Genomic DNA, 26319 nt, shown 5'->3' on the forward strand with positions numbered 1-26319 from the left:
TCCTGTGTTTCCTGGGATTGATTACAGCTCACCACCCAGCAGGGTGTGTGCAAGGACATAAACGGTGGCACGGTCCATTCAGTCACTCAATCCACACTGTGTATGGAATGTTAACTGTTGTTAAGCCCCTCTAGCTTATTCACACCAGGGCTCCTCCCAACTATTGAAGCTTTTCCCCCAGCTGACAGTATCCTTCTAAGTGCTGCAGGACTATCAATGGAAAAGCTGACAGCAGCCCTGTGAGGTAGGCACAACATTATCCTCATCTTCCAGAAGAGGAAATTGAGGCACAGAGAGGCTAATTAACCTGCCTAAGGTCACACAGCTGTTAAGTGGCAGAACAGAGATTCAACCCTGGAAGTCTGACTATACACTCCAAATTGCTAGTTGTGTGATCTGGGCAAGTTTTTCATCTATAAACTCCTCTGTTTGTCTGAAAAAAAAATGGGGTTAAATAATACCTACCTCACAGAATTCCCCACCCACTCCACTTTGAGGAGTAAATGAAATAATGTATGCTTAGACTTCTTCAAGTTAGATGGGAAAGCACATGGCTGGGACAAAGCTAGATGGACAGAAATTTGAATTATACAATTAAATCATAATTTTTGACATTTAAAGAAAATCTTTTTATAAAAGAACGGAAAAATCGGATCTTTGGCCCTAACTGGTTTGGCTCAGTGGACAGAGCGTCGGCCTGTGGACTGAAGGGTCCCAGGTTCGATTCCGGTCATAGGCATGCACCTTGGTTGCGGGCACATCCCCAGTGGAAGGTGTGCAGGAGGCAGCTGATCAATGTTTCTCTCTCATCCATGTTTCTAACTCTCTATCCCTCTCCCTTCCTCTCTGTAAAAATCAATAAAACATATTAAAAAAAAAAAGAAAAATCGTATCTTTGGGGGAAGGCTAGTCTTTACAGGTATAGGGATAATTGATAATGAATGATCCTTACAAAAATGCATGGACCAAAAAAAAAAAATGTTAAAACACCACCTGTGACCTAATCACATGAGCTTCAGAAAGGTAGAAAGACTGAAAACATACACACCATACTCTTCGTGGACATGAAGCAGTTACTGAGGCTCAGCAGGGGTCAGTAGCCACCCCCCACTCCCCCGCCCCCGCCCACCTTCCGGTTGAGGAGCAGAGAATAAAGTGGGCATGAGAGTGGAATGAGGCATGGAGATGGAGTGGAGAGAGAGGAAGACAAGGGAGCTGGCTACACTGGATAGGGTTCAGGCATGATTCCCACACTGTGTGTGTGTGTGTGTGTGTGTGCGCGCGCGCACTTTAGATACAGACAGCATGAAAAGCAAAGTTCTTTCCAGAAGTTTCTCCCAAAATGTGTTCCAGAGAATCCTAGCAACAAGACTAATTTAACAGGCATCACACAGTGATACTGCATCTCTGTTCAAATAACTATGGGAGCTTCTGGTTAAAGAAAGCAAACTAAATCCCCTTGGTGCAGGACTTCTCAGAGCCTTCAACAGGAAAACAGCCAACAGGATCTACTTTGCAGCATTTCTTGAGCTTATTTGCCAACAGAACCGTGTCAATGAGAAGCGCTCGGCTTCACGGGGACACCACAGAGCTCAGGTGGACACAGATGCTCTGGAACCCTGGACGGTCTACCTTTCTCCGAGATTGGACATCAGCATCTCCTGAAAGGCTTATGGAAACACAGATTCCTGGACCCTACCCTCACCTGCTTCTGACTAAGGCAGAGCCTGAGAATCTGCATTTGCAACAAGTACTGCTGCGCCAGGGATCCCACTTTGAGAACCATTGCTGTAATGCATTCCTTGGCTTCTTGCCAAGATATTATTTCCTCTCGAAAATGATGAACAACAAAGACAGAAAGGATACATTAGGGAGATTCTAAAAATGATTAAAAAAAAAAAGTAAAAAGAATGGCAGACGTCTTCTGATTCTGCTGTTGCATTAGGTGCACCTTATTTTGCATATTTTGGTGGGGGGAAAAGCCTTTCAGTTTCCCATTCCTCAGCCTGCCCGGTATTATTGTTACTGTGACACTCGTCTTTACGCCCTGTTAGACTGCACGTTTCCCCGGGTCGGGGACTGGGTCTTGGTTGACTTTATCTCCTACGAGTCTACCACAGGGGTCTGCACTGGAACAGTTTGCTTTTTGAGCCATATTCCTCTGTTTTCTCTTCTCATTAAGTAGAAAATTCCCGCCTAAACCACAACTCCAAATTCTCTCCCCATTTGGCAAATACATCTGTAAATTCTTTGTTAAATTAAGAAAGCCATAATTCTTATGTCTCCAGGTGTAAATCCAGTTTCAATATTCAGTGCAGGTATACTAGTACAGTTGGTGCTGGTGAGTGACAGATACCACAATGGATGAACAGTCAAAAATTAAAAACTGTTTCAAAATGGGAGCCTACGCTTCAGATCTAGTATTTGCTCAACAAAGCGCCACAAACATCCATCAGGGCAAAGAGAGAACATGCGCAGAAGAAAGAGAGGGGGCAACGGGATCTCCCTGGGGGGAAGGAGGAACTGGAAACCAGAGGACGGAATTCCTCTGCCTCTGTTTAGGGGAGAGCACCGAGACCGAAATTACTCATCAGTGGTGAGGGTATTGCTAAATAGGTTTCCAAAGAAATCCACAGAGCTCTCCTTCCTTCCTTCCTTCCTGGATGGGCACTGTAAAATCTGCAGCCTTACTCTGCTCTATGTTTCTCTAGAAGTAGCCTAGCAAAACCTGTCCCCCAAAAATCAGCCTCTCTTTAGGAGAAAGCATGGTGCCACCTCCCTTAGACAAAAGTGTCTCCTGGGCATGTGTGGGCAGCGCAGGGCACACTTCCCTGGAGACCATCCTGACTGATTTAGACAAGTTCTCTTGGCCCCCCTCTGCAGTAGATCAAGTCTCTGCATGCCCCCCAAAGAGTAACTTTCTGCAGGGTGCAGAAATAAACTATGGGTCTGAACGCAACTGTCTCCACTTACAATCTGAGAAAGAGTCAGCTTGGTGCAAAGGCAAGCAATCCGACGGGCATTTAAATGGATGTAGAAGGAACACAAGGAAGACAATGTAAATGAGAGGCAACAGTTCCTTCAGAGGCACAGCAGCACACTGTGAAGTGATATCTATAAAGGAAATGTAACCATTGAACCTCACCCCTCTGGAATGAATTCCTCCACACTAGAGTCACTTGCTGGATAAATAAATGTATGTTCTTTAGATGCCTACGCTACCCTAGGCAGTCTAAAATGGATTTATAATCAGCCTCTATCCTGCTTGTTCTGATGGACAAAGCCACCTAATTTTTTGTGCAAATGAACATTCAAACTTGAAGTGAAGTGCAATAAAACGAGGTGCGTCTGTGGTTCACAGTAGGTGTGGTGCTGGATGCTGTAGTCTACCCTGAGCCCTGCTTTATGTCTGGGAGATGTGCCTGTGCCTGCTCCCCCTCCAGGTCATCGAGTACGATGTCTCACCGTGGAAAGACAGAAACTCTATCTGTAGGAGTCAAAGACGATCAATCTAGGAGGCCAATAAACAACATGCCCGGAATGAAACCTGACCCTTCATATGTTTTAAACCTTGATGGACAGAATCCAGGAAAGAACTAATCTCAAAGCAACACACAGCTTTCGGTGTTAGGGGTCTTCAGTACTCGTTCGGGGATGGACTGCTGCTTTGTTCTGGAAGACTCACCTAAGTGGGCCCTGGGAATGTTCCCCGACAGGGAGTGCTGGGGGAGGCACACTGGCGTTTTGTAGGAGATACATCTTTGGCGTGTGGCCCCATCCTGGACACTGCAGGGCATCAGCATCTCTGCCTCTGACCCACGAGAGCCAATAGAAATGCCACCAACACAGAAGCAATCCAAGCGCACCTGCCCATCTCCAAACGCCCCTGTGGGAGGTGATCCCTGTCTGTCTGGAACCACTGAGCAAGGCACACCAGGCCTCTGCATTCCCATCGACCCCTGGAAGCTGTTAGGCTGGGAAACTAAGTGTTGTGTTGAGAACTTAGCTAAGCTCCTTGGTGGTCCTGCTGCCTCAGCATCTTTTTTGTTTGGCCAAGTGGTCTGCAGTGACCTTGAATGGACACTAGTCGCCTCATGCAGGCACATTCCCTAGATAACAGCCCAGAGGCACGAGCAAATGTAAGCTCCTGTGACTCCCCCAACAGCCCTTGATCAAAAGTCTTCCCCACCTCCAGGGCCCTCACCCTCTGTCCCCTTAGATAAGACCCCTGAGGAGCTTACCAAATCCTGGCTCCTTCGGTTTGAATTGACCAATCTCGTCCTAGCTCAGGAAACCCAAGCACCCCACCCATGGATCCTGATAAAGGCAAGTCCCCAGGTCCTGCCCCAGGCATGTTCCCAGGCATGTTCCTCTCTCCCTCTCCGCCTCGCCTTGCCGTGACTTCCCTACACGGCCCCTTCAGGCCTTCCTCAGGACCTGTGAGCAATAACTTACCGATTTTAATTTCTCTTGTGGTCTTTTGCTCACCATCTGGCACCCCAGGGCTCTACTTAACAGGTTTTAATTCAACAAAATCATAACATGCCGTGCTCAGTGACTGTGGGACACGAGGAGTCCGAACTACGACCCTGACGACTTAGTTTTCCAAGTTCACGGCTCTGGGTGAAATAAGACTGAGACGCAGCATGTTTTCCCAGAGAGCTTTGTGTTCTTGCTTGGAAGGCTGTGCCTGGGAGATCCTAGATTAAGAACAGTGGGAGGATCTGGCAGTATTCATGTCACCCCTCTATGAGAAGGGGTGACAGTGGAAAGAAATGAGGCCAGGCTTGGCTGGGCAGCCCAACAGGAACCCGATGTTCTACTGATAGAATTACTGAGTCTGAAAGAGCATGAGGTCTGAAGGTCAGGCAGATATGTTTTCATGGAGCTGTCCTGCTGGGAATCCTGGGGCAAGAGGCCGCTCTGTGGGTAGGAGGTGGGGCTTCCTTTGAAGGCAGTGGACCTTCCTACTGTCAATCATCCTGGGAGAGGCTGATTATGGGAGAAAACATGAACACCTCGGAAGTGGGCCTGGTGGTCGCAGTGTCTCTAAGACACAGACAAGGTTTGGGCTGCCCAGACGAAGTGGTGAAGTGGGTCCCTGACTCACGGGTGAAACTGGCAGGACTCTGTCAGTAATCTTGACATTGGGCTACCTTTGATGCAATTGTAAATTCCTCTCTCGTTTATACATCCCAGTTCCCAAAACTTGAGTAATATTATCCAAAGCTGCAGCAAGGGTTTACTCTACAATGATGGATACTTAAGGGCAGGGCCACATCGCTGACTCAATTCATTTCTCATTTGTGCTGCTGAGTTTGAGGGTCAGGCTCTCACTTTCTAAACTGCCATTTCCCTTCCTCCGGAGACCCCGCACAGCCTTGAACACATGAATGCTCAAGAAATATTTTGTCCTTAAGTGAGAATCAAGGAATCTTAGTGCCTGCCTTCTATCCATGCTCCCTTCTCATTCCACGCTGTCACTCAAACACCAGGGCGAGACTTGTGAGTGTGTGAACGAGAAGATATAAAAACGTGAATGGCTTCTTGAGGTGAGAATTGGTTTTGACCAGCTGAAACTGGATACAGCCAATCCTGGAGCGCCCTCACCTATCCCATCTTGCTTGAAATACCTGGTTCTGGTGTCAACAGTGATGCTCTCCCTGTGGCTCCAGTGTGGCTGCCCAGCGGTTCTGGGTGCTGGTGGCCCCGAAGGAAACTGGAGTGACATGATGACACTGAGTGTCTCTGTGGACTGAGGTGTGTCTGGCTTCGGGGTGGAGATTCCAGCGCTCTGTGTTTCAATGGGCTCACACCAGTCTGGCTGGTTCAAACCGGTTGTGAATGATTTAAACCGGATGAAAGTGGTTCTTCCTGAGCAACACAGGCGTGCCCCTTGTCCATCTTGGTGGAACAGATTCAAACGGGTTATGACGGACTCAGACTAGTTTAAACGGGGTTAGCCTTGCTCAGACTTGTTCAGACTAGCCAGGCTAGATCTGATCAAAGGGCTCATTTTCCTTGAAGCAAACCAGTTCAACTTAGCTTGAGCAGGATCAGCAGGTTCAAAAGCAAAGGACCTAGTTTGAACCACGCTGTCAGAGGAAATACAGGAATACAACTCTCACATTAGAGATAATACTCGGCACGAGATCTGTCCTCGTCAAGTCAACTTCTGAAAGTTCAGGATCATATGCATTCTTTTTCTCAAGAGTGGCCACTAAGAACAACCCAAACATACAGTGCTTCCACGTAAGGACTCCAGTACACTTCAGAAATCGTTCTTTCTCTTTAGAACTGAGGCAGGAACATGTATAAGCACTGCCTGCAACGTCACCCCAATCCACTCTCCTCTACCCTCAGGACTAGACAGTGAGGTGGGTGACCACTGTGGGCGGCTCAGGTACCCGCCACTGTCCCCCACCCCCGTGGAGCACACGGCCCCCCTCACCTTGATCCTGCTCACCGCTTCCTGGGCCTGCATCATGCGCACGTTTTTGGAGGGAGTTTTGTCGGAGAGCAGCTGGGTAGAGCCAAGGTAATTGGCAGCAAAAATGATTCCATCAATTAAGTCTTCAGGGTCACAAGGTCCAGGAACTGTAACACACAGAGGCACCTTGGTGAGTGAAGCCACTCTGGGGTGGGCCTGCCCAACCCCTGCATACACCCCTCCCCACTGCTCACCTCTGGCCCAGGGGGCCGGTCCTGAGGGCCCTGAGCAGTCTAAGGTACCCATATCTGCCTCCACTCACCCCTCATCTTCAAATAATAGGAACAATTTTTTCTTATAGTCACTTACTTCACCCAGACCATTTACTGTGAGAAATGATGTGCAGATTTATGTAAACACAGAACATGTTTCATGAAGGCTACTGTTTCTCCTGTCACACAGTGAGCTCTGGGGACAAGGACTATGTCATCTTTGGCTCTTGTGTCTGGTCAGCACCTGTCACCCAGTGGGTATCAAATAAATAAGCAGTTCCTTGACTTGCTACTGATTCATGTCTCCCCTCTCCATTGTATCTATAATGGGGGAAGTAAATTTTATAAATAAAAAAATTGAGATATTTGTTTCAGAATGTTTGGTTCCCATAATAGCCTCTGGCCCCAATTTTGGGAGACAGCTAACATTACTCCGAAGCTGCCGTCTCATGCTGCTGATCCTGCTGATTTATAGACCATAAGTTCCTGGCATGCATCTGCATACAGATCAGTTCCAGGGAAAATGGGAATTTGTTTCATTGATCAACCTTTTAAACCAAACTTTAGCCCGGCCAGTGTTGCTCAGTGGTTAAGCGTTGGCCCATGAACTAGGAGCTCAGGGTTCGAGTCCCAGTCAGGACACATGCCTGGGTTGTGGGCTCAATCCCCAGTAGGGGGTGTGCAGAAGGCAGCCGATCAATGGTTCTCTCTCATTATTGATGTTTCCCTCTCTTCCTCTCCCTTCCTCTCTCTAGAATCAATAAAAATATGTTTTAGAAAAAAAAATCCAACCTTAGTTTTAAATAATTAAGATGGAGGTATCTGACTCTAACCATAATCTGCTGTAAACGTTATTTTAAGTTAAAACACGTCTGGGACTAATATATAACTAACTCTATAACAGATGCACTAACAAAGGCATTCTAATTCTGCAATGAAAACATGTATTTTCTTTGGCTTGAAGGCTGTATTTGGGGAGACTAAAATATACATCTTAACCCACAGTTAAAACCTCCAGGTCTTAAATTAGATTCCTTGAAATGGAAACAATTTGCTCTTTCCGTTTGGAGAGCTAATCTGAAATGGTTTTAATTTTTATCCTTCAAGATGAAGCTCATCTTGAGCTTAAACAGCCACTTCCCATGATAAGCTGCTTATGGGGGGAAAGACTTAAAATAATCTATTCATTTTTTTCTAAAACCAAGGTGGTGATTGAAACAAAGGAATTAACAATGTTGCAGGAAATGCCTTCACAAAGTGCCTGTGTAGTAATTAAATAAGGAAACCTGTTATTTGTCTTATTCTCGATCTTTCTGGGGAAGACTTCTAGACAAACACTGGGAGGTACACTCCACACTTGTAATTTCCATTCTTGGCAGTAACCATATGCTCCTCACCCTGAAACTTTGATGGGTGTGGGACGAATTCAGGTTATTGACAATATACAGTTGAGTGGTACAGCAGGGAAGCAGGAGTCTAACTAGAATAACATAAGGACAAGTTTGGAGCCACACTGCGTTTTGTAAAATGTGGAAGATGATCAGTCTTCCATTACAAACTCCTGTGATGCATGCACGATGCTCCTGAAACACAGTCACTTTTGTCAACTAGGCTCTGAGAAAAAAGATCTCATCGGGGATAGTCACTTTTAAAATATTCACTTGTGAAAATAACGAATGTCAAAGAAAAATAAAAATTAACCACCTCTTTATGGGACTTCCAATGCCATACTAGAGTCATCTCTGATTTAGCTCTACTCACTGAAAAGGCTCCCTCTTGAGGCCTCGTAAGTGTGGATATGCAGATGTGTTTAAGAGCAATCCAAACAATATTTAAATGACTGTGTAAATGTCAAGCAGCCAGGAGACAGAAATATTGGGTCTAAACAAATTATACATTCCAGATATAATCTCATGCCTTTTATCCCCCAGGGAAACTGATTATAATCAAATGTCACTGTCACTAGATCATATTCAGCAAAAAAAGCACACTAATTTCATAAGTGCATTTTAGGCTTAGTGTGTTATTAAAAAACAAGTTATATGTTAAGTCAAAGAATCACAGGGTTCATTTTGGTCTTTTGGAATGTATGATGCCTTCGTGTTACTCTGAAGGTGAGCAAGCACACACACACACACACACACACACTATATATATATATAGTGTGTGTGTGTGTGTGTGTTCACCTCATGTTAATGCTAAGCCTGAGCACAGCTATGAAGAAGAATGGAGTTTCCAAACTTCCTCCCCAAGCTGCTCTCCTAGAATTGTGGAGCTTGACAACAACGGCACAGAGAATCTACAGGTTACTCGGGAATGGGACCTGAGTCACTGAACCTACCCCAGGAGCACGTTCTGGGCTTCAGACCTGAAAGTTCAGAGAGGTTTCGTGCCCAGGCAGTAGGACACACTGGTTGTTTCCTCTCAGGATCCAAAGACCAGCCATGACCCCAAAGTGATGCCTGAGCATGGTCTGGCCCCAGAAAATCCTCCTTCAAGGAAATGACAACCCAGCCTACCTGAGAAAGCGCCTGCCCTCCTCCTGGTAGAGGTCGCTGTCACCTCTAGCTTGGGGTGCCTTTGTGTGAATAAGAAATGGGCACTCTATATGTGTGGCCTGACCTCAACCTGGGGTGGCCAGGTTGGGCAGAGTTTGGGCCCTACTAGACGCTTGTGCAGTGAATAACCTGCACAACCACGCGTGGAAGCCCTGAAGAGAACACAGGGAGAATTGTGCAGTCAGACTGCTGGTTGGTAGCCTGCTCTGCTACTTGCTATCGGTGCAATCTAGGGAAAGTTGCTCCCCGCTTCGATGCCTCAGTCCTCATACATAACACGGGGGTAATGATAAAACCCCCTTCACAAGATCGGTGTGAGGATTCAATGAGTTATTACATGGAAAGTGCTTAGAACAGTACCTGGAAAAGAATAAGCCCTTATTCTTTTACTAACTCATCCAAGCAAGAGATGGGAATTATTGGGAATGTTTTTTTTTGTTTTGTTTTTGTGTTTTTTTTTCTTAAGTAAAGAGGACCAAAATGTCTCCCCGTTAGTTAAAGCTTATTCCTGCTTAACTAGCCCGTGGTGGAATAGAGGTGGGAAGACTTGGGTTTCAGATCCAATGTGATCATTACTAAGCTGGGCAAAGCCCCTACCCCAGGCTCAGGTTCCGTGGATAGAATCAGGAAGGGCAGGGAGAAGGGTGTCTGAGAGGCTCACAGCTACTGTTCTTTTAGGCTAAGATTCTAAGACTAAGACTGTGAATTAACTGGCTCTACGGCCTTTCTTCTCCACTATCGTCTCCCAGCCCAGTGCTTCCAATGCCCCAAGTGCTGAAAGATTCATGAATGACTCAGTGCTCAATATCTCCTTTTAGCTCTTACCTTCAACGTAGGTTGGGAATGAAGCCAAGCTTTTTCTTGACTGTAATTAAGACAAAGAAGTTTCAAAAAGGGCAAAGCATGATGAAAAATGCATTAATACAACCATCCATGTAGCATAAAATACAAATACATCATCAGTGTCAGATATTAACCAGTTGTCAACCATTCTTGGTTACACAAAGTAAAGTGTAAATAAACACACACATTTCTTATTAAAGGTTACCCAGAGCCCAGAACCATCCACTCACATATTAATTAGATAATCTGAAAATCCTACATTCCAAATCAGATGTCTGTCAACTTAAAAAATATCCCACAAACCAAAATTCATAATCCACAACCGCAATAAAAAGGGTTTCATTTGTATTCTTAAGACTCTCGACTTCTAAGTAAGAACTGCTGATTAATGAAAGCACCAACATCATTATATGCCGAAATTAAAAATTTTCTTGGAGAATTTTATTTCATGTTAGATCTTTGCTGCAGGGATCTCTCCCTGTGCTAAAAACATTTGCTAGAGTTTTTATCTCTTCCTTTCATCTCATGATTTTAGTCTGAAAACTTCACTATATATGTCATTATCATGTGTTACTTTAAAATAAGCACACAACAAACAAAGGAGTAAATTAAAGGCCCTGGAAGTTTGTATATTAAGTGACAACTCGGAGCAAAGGTCCATTTCCCAACAGCACCCTTGTTTCAACCAGAAACCTTCCGGAACCTGACTGGACAGCAGTGTAAATACTGGCGCTCAGGGGAGTGTTCCTTACCCTTTGGCTCCTTGCATAAGTGGATGTCCTAGAGAGAACTCTGAGTGGCACGAGAGTAGGAAATTCATCCCTGATCTGTCTGGGGAAGGGTGAGGGGAGCACTGCAGGAGCGTGGAGAGCTGATGTCAAAGGCAAGAGTCCCTAAAACAGGCAAACAGTAGGGTTTGCATGGCCAAGGGATAAGCTCAGAAGGCCTAAAGGATTTCATTGCTAAGACTCCAGTTGTCAGGTAACCGTTTAAAGACCTGCATTTTAGGAAGAGGATGTCTAGTAGAGCACAGTTGCTCAACAGGTTGACTTAGTTGAGGGTGTGCTATGGGGTGCCTGGTGGGCTGGAAGGGCGAAGGGCCTGCATGAGGGCCGGGATGTCATGGGAAACAATTCCAGATCATAGGACTCTATACAGTGATCTTCACTTGGAAGATTTCAGGAACAGCAAAGGAATGATTAGTTGATTTGCACAAAATTCTAAGAAGTAGTAGTGTTGATTGTTATGTGGAAAACTGCAGGCAATTGAAAACACTTAATTTTAGGGATCTAACTCAATTCAGGACAATGACAAGAATTTAACACTAAGCATGCAATACACTGCGCAGAGCAACCTGCTGTTGATGTGCCCACTGGGATGAAATGCTTCCTCACACCAAAGAAGGTGGGTTTCTGGTTTCAGAAAGGATCACCTTTAAAGAAACTAAAGTCACAAGTCCACCAGGAATAAAAGGTAAACACATTTATGGAAAAATGTACATCAAGTGAGAGCCAAGGAATCGGGACAGGAGGAAAGAGAAATCCAAGTTCAATAGTGCTTTACGTTACTTTTACTTTCTATTTATCCAAGTGAGACGACAGGCCCAGGTAAGTCTGTCTATTTCTGTGGTTTAAAGAAAAAAATAATCCTTAAATTTGGGGCATGCAGAAGGAAGCTAGTGTCTTCATAAGGGCCAAAGATTTCCAAATTATTATTCCCCATCCATCTCCCCGTCCTTGTCCTCAGCTGCTAAGGGTCTGGGGTAATAAGGGTTTACTTTGTTTAATCAAAATGCTTAAGCCTCCAGGTAGCTCCAAGAAGCCAATTCAGATTTTCTTGGGCTATTCAAGGTACTTTACTGAATGCCAATCTCAAGGACAGTGTCCAGATTTTAGTAGAAACTACAGAAGAATGACTTCAGTCTAAAGCTCTAAAAACTGCTGTTTTATTTAGAGCTACAATGGAGGGCATTTGGTACATTTGCTTATTCTCTATTCATGAGTTCATGACTGGCTTTCTTTAGTCTCGGGGGTAGTAATTTTTTTAAAAGAGTTTTCTGAAATGAAAGAATTGCTAATTATTGCACACAAAGAGCATTTTCATCATTATTCCTAAGGATCTGTAGAAACATGTGCCAAGTCCTATAGGAACCGAGAAACTAACAAATTTGCCTTGCTTATTATAGCTGATGAATAATCAAATACTGAGTATTCAGAAGTCTGATTAGCCCTTTATTTTCTCATATTGGGGCAGAGATGAGCATTAGTTAATCCTTAACATGCAAAAATTAATAAAACCACATTCAAGAAGGGAAAGGCCAAACTCTCTGGGGTTTTCCAGGCCACACTAACCACGTGCAGAGCCTGGAGGCCTGACGACGGGGATCATGGCATGCGAGCCCCCTTTCCATGCAGTGTGCGACCTGCAAGCACTCTTCACCCCCCAGGACAGCCGATCCTGATGTTAGGAGCCCACAGGCACTCTGGGTTCAAATCCTGGTCCCACCAGCTGTGAGCCCTGGGACCTCAGGTAAATTATCCAACCTCTCAGCTTCCTTAACTAGCACAAAAGGACAACAATTCCTGCCTCACAGAATTATTTTTAAGGATTAAATGAGATACCATCTGGGATTGCTTGGCCTGGGACCTGAACACTGTAAACGCTCATGCTGTTTTTATTATCATTGTGGCTGTCACTCTTTCCTTCTTGCCATTTGTTCTCTCCTCTCCGTGTGCTCTGAATAAAATATAAGGCAAAGCTATGGGATGTGGGGGCAGCAGAAACTGTGACCCCATTAGTCCTGTTCCTTTAGTCCTCAGGCCTTACGGGCTAAGGATCAAGACCAGCGGAGGACAAAGAATATTTCAAATCTAAATTCTAATGTTTGTTTGGTTTATATCAGGGGTGGGGAACGTCTAGCCCGCGGGCCGTATAAGGCCAGTGAAATCATTTGGTCTGGCCCTGCCAAGGCATTAGGGGTGAGTTAATTAAGTGTTTGACCAAATATAGCAGCTAATTTTTAAGGTGATAATTTTGTATGGCCCAGGAATGATGTTATAAATATCCAAATGACCCTTGGCAGAAAAACAGTTCCCCACCCCTGTTTATATGAACAGATTAATAAAAAATATACTTCTTCCCTGAATGAATATTTAATGGAAAATGCATATGTATTTGATGAGACTTTAAAGGTAAATTTCAACTAAGGCTCCCTTTGGAAGTGATCTGCCACTCACGTTAAAATTTAACATAAAATTATAGCAAGAGGAGGGAAAGGGAAACAGTCATTCGTTCTGTGGTGTAGCCGCCCTAACGCATCCCTCAGTGTGGATGAGGCAGCCTCTATAGAGCCAGCTGGGCCCACACGCAGACTGTGCCGCAGGCCAGTGTTCACCTGATGCTGGCTGCCAAGGAGGTGGGGGTGGCAGCTAGCTGGGTGTCAAAAGATGACGGTGCTTGGGAAGGCGGTGGCGCCCCTCAGGGAAAAACACCTGCCCTTTTTAGCCCTTGGAACCTCAGTGGGAGCAAGCAACATCTTCTTGCTTACATGCTCCCCACCAGAGCTCAGTTTGGCCTCCCTCGGGAGGCGACAGTATGACTTATTGTCCAAAGGGACACTACAGGGCTGCAGTGGCCAGGAGCCCCTCGCCGCACGTGACCATGTAAGTTCACTGAAACTGAACACAATGAAAAAGTCAGGTCCTCAGGCCCACTAGCCACGTGTCAAGGGCTGCTAGTCACATGTGGCTGGTGACTCCCCCAGAGGACAGGACAGAGTGGACAGGACAGAGTGGAACACTCCCAGGGCTGCAGCTGGGTCTCTGAACAGCACTGCTGTCAGGAGTGAGAAGGGTGCTCACCAGGTGAGCAGTGGGACCGCAGCTGTGAACTGGAACCACCGCAGCTAAACCAGGACAAGTGGTCACCCTGTCGCCATGAAAGATATTTCACTTGGGCCGGAAATCACTGGATATTTTTTTGAAAAATCAACCCACTTCCCAAGCCACAGAGTAGCTGTCAGTCCACGGTACCGGAGGCCTGTGTGCCACGGGAAGAATGCTGCCACAGAGACTCACGGATGTCCAGAACTGTCCATTGGTGGGAAAGTTCCACCGTCTCCCTGGTCCAATACAATGGCCACTAGTCACGTGTGGCCACTGAGCACGTGAATTATGGCTAGTGTGCCTGAGGAGCGAGTTTATTTCATTTCTCAATGAAAACAGACAGCTGTGGCTAGTGGCTACCAAACTGGACGTCACGACCTTCTTCGCCCCATTCCACATTGGAGAGGAGAAAATAGTTTCTCCCCAGGACACTCGGGGACAGAAGCACCATGGGAGGCTGGAGAAGGCGTAGGCCAGAATCAGGATGGAGGACGAAGGCTGGGGGCTTTTGAAAGGAAGCGGCACCCTACCTCTTTGTTGGTGGAGCCTTCCGCGGGGTCACTGGGATGAAGGGGTGTGCTTGAAGACTCTGCGCCCAGGGGCGAGGAGCTGCCTGGAGAGGGAGACTGGAAGAAGCAATGGAACAACACAGTGAGAACCCGAGGGGCTGGGGAGCGCCCGGCCTGAAGGGAGGGACGGGGGAGACCGCTGCGCACAACCCACCCAACACTGGGGTGGGGAGAAAGCTTTGGAAAGGACTTGCCACGTGTATATAACAGGCCTGGGTCTGCCCAGCTTTCCTTTAAATTATTGCCATGTTTTCAAAGGGACCCTGAGAGCTCAGCTCCCCCTGCCCCTTAAGGCTAAGTGTTAAACACAGCAAGATTTGAAAGTCAAACTTTAAGTTCTAGATGAAAAAGCTAATACACACATGTTTGTGCTTTAAAATGTTTTCTTACTGAAGGACACAAAGACTTTGGGTACTACACGTCAGATAAGATCACCTGCTCAAGAAGATTTGAGTGAAAAAAGAAAAATTACAGCATGTATTTTTAAAGAGGCAGCTGGGACTGACTTTGATGACCAGAAACTGCACCACCTGTATTTTCCTAGTCGGTTCAGATCTTTTCTGACTTAAACCACTGAAAATTCAGAGAAATTTTAGCATCCAAAACAGCATTACCTTGGCTGTCCTTAGAAAAGTCCAAACATTCTGTTAAGTGATATATTTAAAGCAATTCCACTTCTAGTATTTATCCAAAGGAAAAAAACAACAACATGAACTCAAAAAGATATCTGCACCCCCATGTTCACTGCAGCACTGTTTATAGTAGCCAAGGTATGGCAGCAACTAAGTGTCCATCCACAGACGAGTGGCTCAAGAAGTGGTGATATATATACACATACATATATACACACACACACACAATGATATAATACTCGGCCATAAAAAATGAAATAGCCCTGGCTGGTGTGGCTCAGTGGATAGAGCGTCGGCCTGCGGACTGAAGGGTCCCGGGTTCGATTCCAGTCAAGGGCACATGCCTGGGTTGCCGGCTTGATCCCCAGTGGGGGGCATGCAGGAGGCAGCTGATCAGTGGTTCTCTCTCATTGTTGATGTTTCTATCTCTCTCTCTCCCCCTTTCTCTCTGAAATAAATAAAAATAAATAAGAAAATTATTTAAAAAAGAATGAAATATTGGCATTTTGACAAAATGAATGCACCTAGAGGATATGAGGCTAAATGAAATGTCAGAGAAAGTCAAATACCATATGATTTCACTTATATGTGAAGTCGGAAAAACAAAACAAATGAACAAACAAAATGAAACAGAAACAAACTCACAGATAGAGAACAAACTGATGGTTGCCAGAGGGGAGGAAGATAGGATGATGGGTGGAAAAGGGAAAGGGGATTAAGAAATACAAACTTCCATTTATAAAGTAAGTCACTGGGATTGAGTGTACGGCACAGGGAGTGTCGTCAATGATATCGTAAGGACTATGTATGATTACAGATGGTCACTAGACTTATTGTGGTGATCACTTAGGAAAGTATATAAATGTTGCATCATTACGTTAGACACCGAAACTAAGATAATATTTTATGTCGACAATGATTTAAAAACGTAAAAAATCTTTAATGAATAAAATAAGGCTTGAAAATAGGATCAGGGAGTATGGCCCCCATCAGTGTGTGAATGCCTCAGGTGACGGGCTCGGCCTCCTGGCAAGGCAGACCCGCCCGGAAGCATGAAGCTCCAGGCCAGTGCCTGACACACAGCACGTGCTCCATACACACATGCTGAATAAATGACCAAAGCAAGCAAGCAGGAACGGGATTAACCCAGGCTCTGAAGTTCCTCCCTGGCCGACCCTTGAACCTCTCTGCATGCTCCTGAAACCTTGGGAGATGAAGGGAATCTTCAGGTGAGCCACAAGATGCTTATGAATTCTGTAGCGATGGTCCTCTGAGAGCAAGAATGCTCTGCTTCACAGTTCGTTGGTGATGTTTGATGGAGGGCGTAAAACAGAACCCACACGAGGATCTATCCTCTGAGGAACCGTGTGGATGTGGACAGGGGAGGTAAGTCCCGGGAAAAGGAAGCAATGGTTGCGTGAATCTCATCCGATATCGTGGCACTGGCTCCCTTGGGGAGGCCGAGGCACAGTCAGCAGTAAAATACCTCTGTGTGAAAAGCGAGAATGGTCCATAAAACAGTGGTGCTGAGGAGGGAAGGGGGCACATTAAAAAGAGGGACCTCAGTGAGCAAGCAGTATGGGAAATCATAAAAATACGAGATCTTTTCCCAAAAGTCTGAATCACAACAAACACAGAGGCACCAAATGGGTGGAAAGAGGATGCGATGAAATGCAGAATTCTTCACACTGAGTTGTTGTATGGTCCCAGCCTATTGCTATGAGGCCTGGATTTATTTCCCATGAGCCCATGATCCTGATTCTGAGCAGGGAGGTGAGGATCACTGAATCTCTAAGACATTCCACATGCAGAAAGCAGCTGCTGTGCAGTAAAGCCAAGGGTAACAGCAAACATAAAGCACGCCAGGCCCTGAGGCATGGGGTGCAAGAAAACAGCCTTGCGTGCCTTTAAGAAGGAACACAGCGTTTTTCACTTGGCACCCAGGAGAGCTGGTGGGTACTTGCTGAGTTAGCTCTATGTTTAGCCTACTCAAAATTAATGTAGTAAAGTCTTCATGAGAATTTAATGCCTTTAAAATTTCCCAATTTTTCAAATTTGAAGGGCTTCCTTAGATATTTATGTGTCTCTATTTCCCCCCAAGCACTTCCCTCTGTCACAAGGATTTTAAGGCTCTAGTCCCTGGGAAAGCTAGTGCAGCTGGTTTTTCTTTAATTACTTGGTTTGAAAGGCAGTGTGTCACCTTCATTAAAAACACAGCAACCCTCCCAAAGAGTCCCATAGTTCCTATCGCTTTAACTATTTTCTGTTGCAAATCTTCTAAAAATGGTTTCTTTGCAACGTCATGGCACTAGGTCATCTCAGGGTGATTTGAATGGACAGCTTATCCAAACAGTACGTTGGGGTGGGGGAGAGCAGGTCAGAACCCACAGTAGGGCTAAAAGACCCGTGCTGGGCACCCATCACAGTACCTGGAGAAGAGGCACAAAGGCAACCGTGGTGTGCCCTGCCCTCACTGAAGTTCTCACAGGACCCACACCAACCATTATCGGGGCCCACAGCCCCTCAGACACTCAATGCTCCAGCCTTCGGCACACAGATGAGCTCATTCACGTCTCCGATTTACAAGTGCAGTTAATTACCTCCATCCAGAGAGTCCTCCCTCATTCTCTCCTGTATTCCATGAGCAATTCGAAAGCACTCATCTTGCTGAAACTGTCCCACTCTATTCATGGTATGTTCTCTCCTGATGGCATGCACCGGGGTTTGTAATGTGTGTCTGTTCCCCCGCCGCCCCTCCCCCCCCCTCCCCGCCCATCCCGCAAGAGCTCTTTGACAGGGATCTTGTCTTATTCATCGTTGTAATCCAAGTGCCTAGCCTCGGTCGCATAAACAGTAGGCACTCAGCAAACATTTACAGAATAAATGACTTCGATGTAGTCTGCAGCTCTGCCATGTTTTCCGACTTGTACAGAATGAGATCAGCCACCACCCTTTCCTTCTTTTTAAGTGGTCAATGGTAAGCCCTTTTCTGCTACAGCACCCCTATGCTGTTCTGTGTAGAATGTTATATCTCCATTTTGAATTAGAGAAATAGTCTTTGCCTGAGAAGATCCTGACCTTAGTGCCAGCGTAGCTCTTCTGAAGCAGAAAGCAGGCCCAACACGAGAGGACCCCACCTAGGGGGAGCCTATGGCTCACCACCCCACTGCCGACAAAGCCACGGTGGACAAATGCTTTGGAGCACACACAGCCTCCGTGGAGCCGAAACAAAGATGCTAGTATCAACGCAGCTCAAATATCTGCTTGAAAAGCCCTTTGCCCCTTATCTCCAACCTCTGCCTTGCTACTCTCAAAAGTGGAGAGAAAACCAGAAATTGGATAATGCTCTTTACTACCAAAGAATGTATTAGAGGCAAATTTTAACCACTGAAATATGATACAAAAGTAAACATTATTACTACACATTGCTCTGTCTGGAGCCTCAGACCTTCTGGGTTACTCGATCGATATTCAATTTTAGGCAAATGGAACCAGCTGTGAGAAGCAAACGCGGGCTCAGCAATTCACAAAGGTACTTGCCACATGGACAACTCTACGAGGTAGCGTTCAAAGACAACTCAACAACTCCCTGTTCTGAGAAATTACAGGAGGTCTCCTGAAGCTCAACAACTTTCCTTCTGCAGGTTGTGTGCCAGAGGATCCTCTACAACTGCGGTCTGAATTCACTGTAGCAGCGCTGGGGTCTCCCTGAGCAGAGCTCCCTCCCTTAAGACTTGGGATTTTCTATGCCAGGACAAGAGATGGATAGTTCTTCGGTCAGAGGTGGCCTAAGGATGTGAACGCATTCCCAGGGAAAAGTGATTATTCATTTAAATTCTGACTGAACATCCCCCGGGGCCCAATCCTGTATTACTGGTGGCAGGCATGAGACCAGCAGCTGAAGGAACTTTCAGGCTATACTTAGAGGGGCACCACGTGAGTAACTATTATTCACTTATTCCTTCCACAGAATTTCAGATCCTATCTGTGTTCCTAACACTGGCCAGAAACAACGAGGGGTGGTCCTCTCCTCCACCCCTTCCAAGACAGTGGGAGGAGTCAGACATGGGAAGGCAGGGGTGTGGCAGGTGCTAGGATAGTAACTGTCCATGGGGTTGGGAGGGAGCAATTCTGCAGGAGGGGAGAGGTGTGTGTCAGGCAGTGCTTCATGCGAAAGGTGATGGTTTCAGCTGAATCCTGAAAACTGCAGTACTCAAGAAGCAGGGTGGGAAGGCATAGGGAGGAAGAAGAAGGTACTGGAAACAGAAATAGGGAGGTAGGAGCACAGCTCTGCCGGGAAGTGAGAAATGAGCTGAAGAGCAGGGCAGGGGCCAGTGACTGGAGCCCACTTGATGACAAGCAGCGCCCGCTCTGCCCAGAGGGTGTTTTCTTTGTGAGTCACTGGCCTGAAGAAGCACCATCTACGTACTCCCCAACTATTCCTGCTGCATTGGAAGAGATAAAGGATTGAGGGACTGAGTGGCCACTTTCACGCTTTCCTCTCCCTGAATCCTCTTTCACCCTTGGACATCTGCTGAAGAGAAGAGTGCAATCTGGAAAAGTCGATGGGATGATAATGAGAATATCTCAAAAGGAGGGGCAGAGGGCCCCTGGCTCCTCCCAAGTGGATAGTGTTCTTATCAGGAAGACCTAAGGGCTAAGGCAGGACTGAGATCAAAGCTGTGATCTAGAAAGGTGTACAGAGAGCTTGGAAGCCTTTTGGAGGAATTCTAGTCAAAAGACACAAAAAATATGAGTTCTACGGGGCCCATTCATTCATTTATTTAACACAGAAGTGCTGACAGCGTCTGAGGGAGCCCAGATCCCTGCCTGCACCCAAGATCTCCTGGTCCAGCAGAGGAGAAAGACCTAGAAACACACGCAGGTTGTCCTCTGTAGCCAGTAGTCACTGTCTGAGTCCTTGAGGAAAGCAAAAGCCACAAGAGCACAAAAACAGCTGCCACAGAGCCAGCTGCTCACAACGTCAGTGCCCATCGCCACAGTCCTCCTCCCCAAACACTAGCATCTACCTGGTGCCTGTCTTTGTCAGCTCGTCTCTGCTGACTATTGGGACCATCTGGCATTACAAGGCAAAACCAAAAATACTCCCCAAACAGCACACTTATTGCAGAGAAGTGCAAATACTGCAAAAATAAAGCAGAATCTGATAAAAGCTGAAGAAGGCAACGCTGAAGAATGGCTCAGAGCAGTGACAGATAATCGAGGCGTTGGTTCCTGAGAACTGGGAAAAACAGTTATTACCCACCTCCTGGGGCTGACATGAGGATTCATTGGTGACAACATGCACATGGGATCAGCTCAGTGCCTGAGCATGTACCAAGCCCCCAACCGATATTCGATAAGTGTTTTAAGGTTCCAGTGGTTACAAAAATTATTTTACCCCTTTGGGAGAATGCTTACAAGGAAAACTCACACCCATGAGGATGTTTTCTTTATCTCATCTTCTTATTTCCTTTATTAAAATTTTATTCATGGATAAAATTAAAAAGCAAAGGGCTCTGTAAAATCATACCACAAAGACTCTAAATTAAGTTCTAAGTCCCAAGACCCTTACTGGTATATTGGTAAGAGCAGCTCATCACTAGCTAAGACTGGACAATGACTGTATGCAATTGCTGACATGTCCACTGTCTGCCACTCAAGACAGCATTCTGGAATATGGGAGGTGAGAGTGATGCTGTTATGGTGATCGATTTACAAAAGAGAATCCTGTGCATATGCATTGTTCTCATGTTAACTTATAACATGGTGTATGGCTGTGACACACCAAGATTCTCCACAGAACCAGTTCCTGTACATGTTGGTCCCTTTTCTCTAAGGAAACTTAGTGACAAAACTTTCACTTCAATAAAGGCTAGGAGAAAATAATTCTTTAAAAATGACACCATTTTACCAAGTCTATCTGGGACTGCATGACTTGTAGTAATTTCACCTATGTGGAACTCAGAACCTGAATAAGGTGCTTTGTTTTTTTGTTTATTTGTTTTTAAGTCACCAAACTGCCCCAACATACTATATGAGACCTGAGCAACCAAGAGCTCCGAACTTTCTTCACCAGCGTTATCAACTGCACGTTTGTGTCCCCTTCAGATTAATATGTTGAAACCCTAGCCCTCAATGGGATGGTGTTTGGAGATGGGGCCGTGGAAGGTAACTGGGTTAAGAGGGTGGGGCTCTCATGATGGGATTAGTGCCCGTATAAGAAGAGACATGAGAGAGCTTGCTTCCCCTCTCTCTGCTCTCTGCCATGTGAGGACACAGCAGGAAGATGGCCATCTGCAGACCAGGAAGAGGGTCCTCCCAGGGGCCACGCTGGACCCTGATCTCAGACCTCTCAGGCACCAGAACTGTGAGAAAGAAATTCTGTTGTTTAAGCCATCCACTCCATAGTATCTTATTACAGAAGCCCAAACTGACAACCACAGACATCACATTAAGTACCTGTTAACTCTCATTAAACACAGTTTTAACAAGCTCTGAGCAAGTCATTCCTCCGTTTAACGACGTCGGTGGTTCCTTTTTGCTTACAGAATAAATCGTAGGCTCTTTACCTTGGCACTAAAGGCACTCCAGAGTGTGGCCTTAGTTTCTTGACCATTTGCCCCCTCTAGTTCTTACTGTCTACTGTCAAGGCAAACGGGACTACTTTCTGTTCCCTGCACCCACCTGTGAGTTTCCGCTCAATGCCTTTGTTTACACTCCTTTGAACTCCACAGGTCCATGAGCCTCCAAAAGCCCATTTCAAATGTTACGTCTTTCATGAAGTCTTCCCAATTCTTAAGTGAAAGCAATCCATCTCCTATGAGAATTGCTTGTCCTTTATCTGTGCCATTCTTATGAAGCATCATGTTTTCCTTTGTATTTTACAAAAATATAATAGTATATAATATTTATAATATATTTTAATTACAAATATTGTAATAAGCATCATTAAAGGCAAGGTTTATGAATAATTTACGTGCTTTCTTCTCCAAGTGCTTTATACAGAATTTCCCATAAAATATGCAACAGGAGCTCAATCAATGTGTTGGAGATATGGGAGGATGCATGGCACCAATCCTTTTGCACCACAGGACAAGGAAACACAGAATAGGCTTCTGTACAGAGAAGGTTCTGAGCACATTGCCGTTATGTGCTCACTGGATATTCGTACCCACATGCAGTTCAGGGTTCTCTTCACTGGCTTTTATTTTTAATGTGAATGTTCAATAACAGCATTATTTTAGTTTATTTTTTAGGTATTAATGCATTTTTATTTAAATTTTATATTGGTTTCAGGTGTACAGCATAGTGGTTAGACAAGCATATACTTTACATAGTGGCCCACACCCTGATATTTTCAGTACCCCAACTGGCACCATACATAGTTATCACAATATTATTAATTATGTTCCCTACACTCCACTTTAGATACCAGTGACTATTTTGTAACTACCAATTTGTCAATTTGGGGTTTGTTTGTTTGTTTTTGAAGATTTTTGAATTGATTTTTAGAAACAGAGAAAGAGAGGAGAGAAAGAGGGAAACATCGATGTGAGAGTGGGACATTGTTCGGCTGCCTCCTGCACACCCCCTACCAGGGATCGAACCAGCAACCTTTCAATGCACAGGATGACACCCAACCAACTGAGCCACGCTGGCCAGGGCCCAATTTGTGCTTCTTAGTCCCTTCACCTCTTTCACCCAGACCCCCAACCCCTCTCCCCTCTGGCAGTCATTAGTTCTCTCTCTGTATCTATGAGTCTGTTTGAATTCTGCTTGTTTGTTTATTGTTCCTTAGATTCCACACATAAGTGAAGTCATGTGGTATTTTCTTTTTTGGATTGATTTATTTCACTGAGCATAGTACCCTCTTGGTCCATGGTGACAGCATGGTTCTCTTCACTGGTTCCTGATCGTGGTCTGTCTCCCTTCTTTGGCAGACCCTGCTTACAAATCATGCATCAGCATATGATTTTAAATTACTGCATACATAGCTGGAACAGGTGTTCTCAAAGGTGGCATTTCATATGGACTGTAATTCAGTTCCTTTCAGCCTACCGTTCTGGCTCCATTCCCTTCTACATATGGCAGGTGTGTCAGCTAGGCCAGCCCATGGCACCCACTCTCGTTCTTTTGGCAACGTCCATTTCAGGGAACACATGGGGCTTCTCTAGTTCCCGTGTCTTCATATAGTTTTTCCACTATGAGTATTGGATTATACAGCTTTATCCCTTTTTTCAATTAAATATGCATTGTTTTCCTCACTGATCTAAGTTGTTTTAAATTAACTTTATTCCATCTTAGAATTATTAAAAATGTATGATTGGTTTTTCCTTGCTCCAAGATATGTTTGTGCTTCTGAAAATTGAAACTGGTGAAGAAATCCATAATTTTTCATCCTCAATTCAAACTATATTATCAATGCACATTTGTATTTCCTGAATGTGGTGAGCACAGGCATTCTAGGGGCATAATTATGTCATTAAAATGATAATGGCCTGGGCCTAATGAACTGTTTTATATACACATTCATAATGAATTCAATTAATACCAACAGAATATTTTGAGACCACTGTCAGTTAAAATATTCTAGCTATTTCCATTCTCTCTTTTCCCACAGGGAGAGTGGTCCCGTTGCCAGCCCCATGTCCCTTAAACCCATGGAAGGGCTGTCAGGTGAAGACCTGGGCCACCGTGAATCTCACAGAGAGCCTTGCACTGCAACAATGTCCTCAAATAGAGGGTTCTTTCATTGTTGGGGTGCCACACAAATAATTCGTTTTATAACCATCGCAGGGGCTCCTGGCTTCTGAAGCCATGTTCTCAGAGGCAAAAACAAACAAAACTGACCAGTTAACTATGAACCAGAGTCATCATTGTAAAGTGAGGTAACTTATCATTTGATAGAGCTGATCTATAAACAGAGGTTATCTTGTCCCCTGTGAAACAGCCTCACAGTATTTATTTGAAATGCCTTATAACTTAGGATGAACAAATGAGGGAGCCTGTTATTCATTTCCCCCTCTAAGTCCACTCAATTCTTGATGGTCTGCCTGCACGTTCATTCCCAGGCCACCTGACCTGAGACCAGTCAAAGGAAAAGCCCATGTCACTTAGTTTGTATTAAAAGATGCAAACGATTTGCTGTAATAACGCATCACCAGCTAATTAAGGACAACTAAGGAGGGCTTTCTGTGTGCCAGGCACTGTACCAGGTACGTTATGCCCAATACCTCATTTACTAACAAAGCAGTTCCTAATGTGCAAGGCACTGATCTCCATGCATTTTCATTAGCATCATGGAAGCAAAAGACACAACACAGAGCAAGAAACTGGAGGCCACAGTGCCCAAAGTCAGTCATCTATTAGAACACAGAGAGTAACCACCCAACGCTGATGGGGAAAGCAAAGGCACGGCATCTTTCTAAGTGATCAAACACCTTTTCTCTGCAGGTTACCTGGGACTTCCAGGCAACAGGCAACCCTGATTACATTTCTCCGGTCCTGGACACTGCCCACTCTCCTGATCTATTCCTGCTCTGTCCATTTACTGCTACTACTGAGAGAAACATAGAGAACTGGTGAAGAAATCCATACTTTTTCATCCTCAGGACTCGGGGGAGAAAAGCAAAAGCAAAGCAATAAACATCATTCCGAAGCCTGAGGCTCCACCTACCTCATCTTCGTAACACTCAAATTGGTACATCCAAAAATTCTCCATCTTCACGGGTGCTTTTTGGGCAGCAGGGATAGCTCTGGTGCATCCACTTGGGAGCTCAGACTGACTCCTGACCTCAGTGCCTGTCCAGTGGATTGTTTCCAGTGGTGTTAGATGCCCCAGTCAATAATGTAACTTGTAACAGGAGCCGTGACCACCTCCCAGGGTGTCTGACCCATGAACATGAACCCCTCCCCGCCCAAACGGCGCAGGCAGGCATGCATTACTGGTGGAGCATCATCACCTGATGTTTCTCTGGAGGGGCTGGCCCACCCCCTCTGGCAGTGACACCTACTATTTCTGGGGGAAGTAAAATAGATTCCAAGGTGCTACCAGAAACTTTCACACACTTTAAACTTGTGAAGTTTATAGAACTTGTGAAAAAAGCACCCCGCTCCTGTGGAAAGAAGGGGTGGGAGCTGAGAAAAAGGATCTCTCCGAACATTCATTAGAATGCACCCGGGAATTCTAAGAGAACACTGTGGCCACCCAGGGCCTGGGCTTCTGGGGACATGGGATGCTGGGAGTAGCCTCTCACCGCCTCTTCATGTGTGCCAAGTGCTTTCAGCATCCTTGCACTGCAGTCTCAATGATGGGCTGTAGCAAACCAGCTTACAAACACAGACAAGAACGCTGTCCCCGCGCAAGCATGGTGTGACCCAAACCAATGAGTAAGCCCAAGTTGGGTTCAAGAGCTGGACCATATCTGCCGTTCCTCAGCCGACTAGAGGAAGATCAAGAAATAAGGATGAAGCTGGGCTAGTGGGAGCTCATGGCAACTGAGGTGGGGAGGGTGGTTCTGGAGGCAGCAGACAGGAGGCAGACAGAGAGATCTCCCAGAGCCAATCTGCTTCAGAAAAAAGATCCATGTCGATGGGGAAGTATGTGGATGCGTGAAAGAGGAAAGGCACAGAGCATCCAAGAGACTTGTCCTAACCCATGGATTCTGCCTTCTGTCTCACCAAACTCTTAATCAAGCATGTTGACAGGTCTCCCTGAGTCCACCTGTTTAGTTAGTGAGTTGTGATAGGGTCATAAGGTAGAAAAAAGAGAAGCAAAGGACTTGAACAACTGACAGCTGGACAACCCACCGGTGCTGGTGGACAGGGTCCTGTGCTGTGGACAACTCTGCAGGCCAGAGTGGGAAACAGGATCAGAGGAAGGGTGTCCTTGGGCCTTCACCCTCCCTTCTGACCTGATCTACTGTTTCTGACCACTCCTGCTGGCAGTTGGACTGTACCTACTATTATCTAGGTCAGTGTGATGCCCCCATTCAAGAATGGTGAGCAGGGCAGGAGGTATTCCTTCCTAATTTACAGTATTTGGCGTCTCTCAAAAACACTTTCATCTTTCCATTTATTATTTAAATGATAGAAAAATGTCTTGATTCCCAGATTGAACATCCCTATC

General features: G+C 45.5%; 1 protein-coding gene across 8 annotated transcripts in view; it reads right to left on the reverse strand.

The window, feature by feature from the left end:
• Positions 1 to 26319, reverse strand: part of APBA1 (amyloid beta precursor protein binding family A member 1) — a 203535-nt gene that overhangs the window by 24211 nt on the left and 153005 nt on the right. For 7 of the 8 annotated variants that reach the window (XM_080670108.1, XM_080670105.1, XM_080670107.1 and 4 more), the window contains 3 exons: positions 14518 to 14613; positions 10086 to 10125; positions 6452 to 6597 (listed from right to left, as the gene is read on the reverse strand). In XM_080670108.1, the coding sequence (XP_080526234.1) occupies positions 6452 to 6597; positions 10086 to 10125; positions 14518 to 14613 (282 nt within the window). The remainder of the gene's footprint in view (positions 1 to 6451; positions 6598 to 10085; positions 10126 to 14517; positions 14614 to 26319) is intronic. The other variant, XM_080670111.1, reaches the window with a different exon arrangement.

Source organism: Plecotus auritus (assembly GCF_963455305.1).
Source record: "Plecotus auritus genome assembly, chromosome: 5".
NCBI lineage: Eukaryota > Metazoa > Chordata > Mammalia > Chiroptera > Vespertilionidae > Plecotus > Plecotus auritus.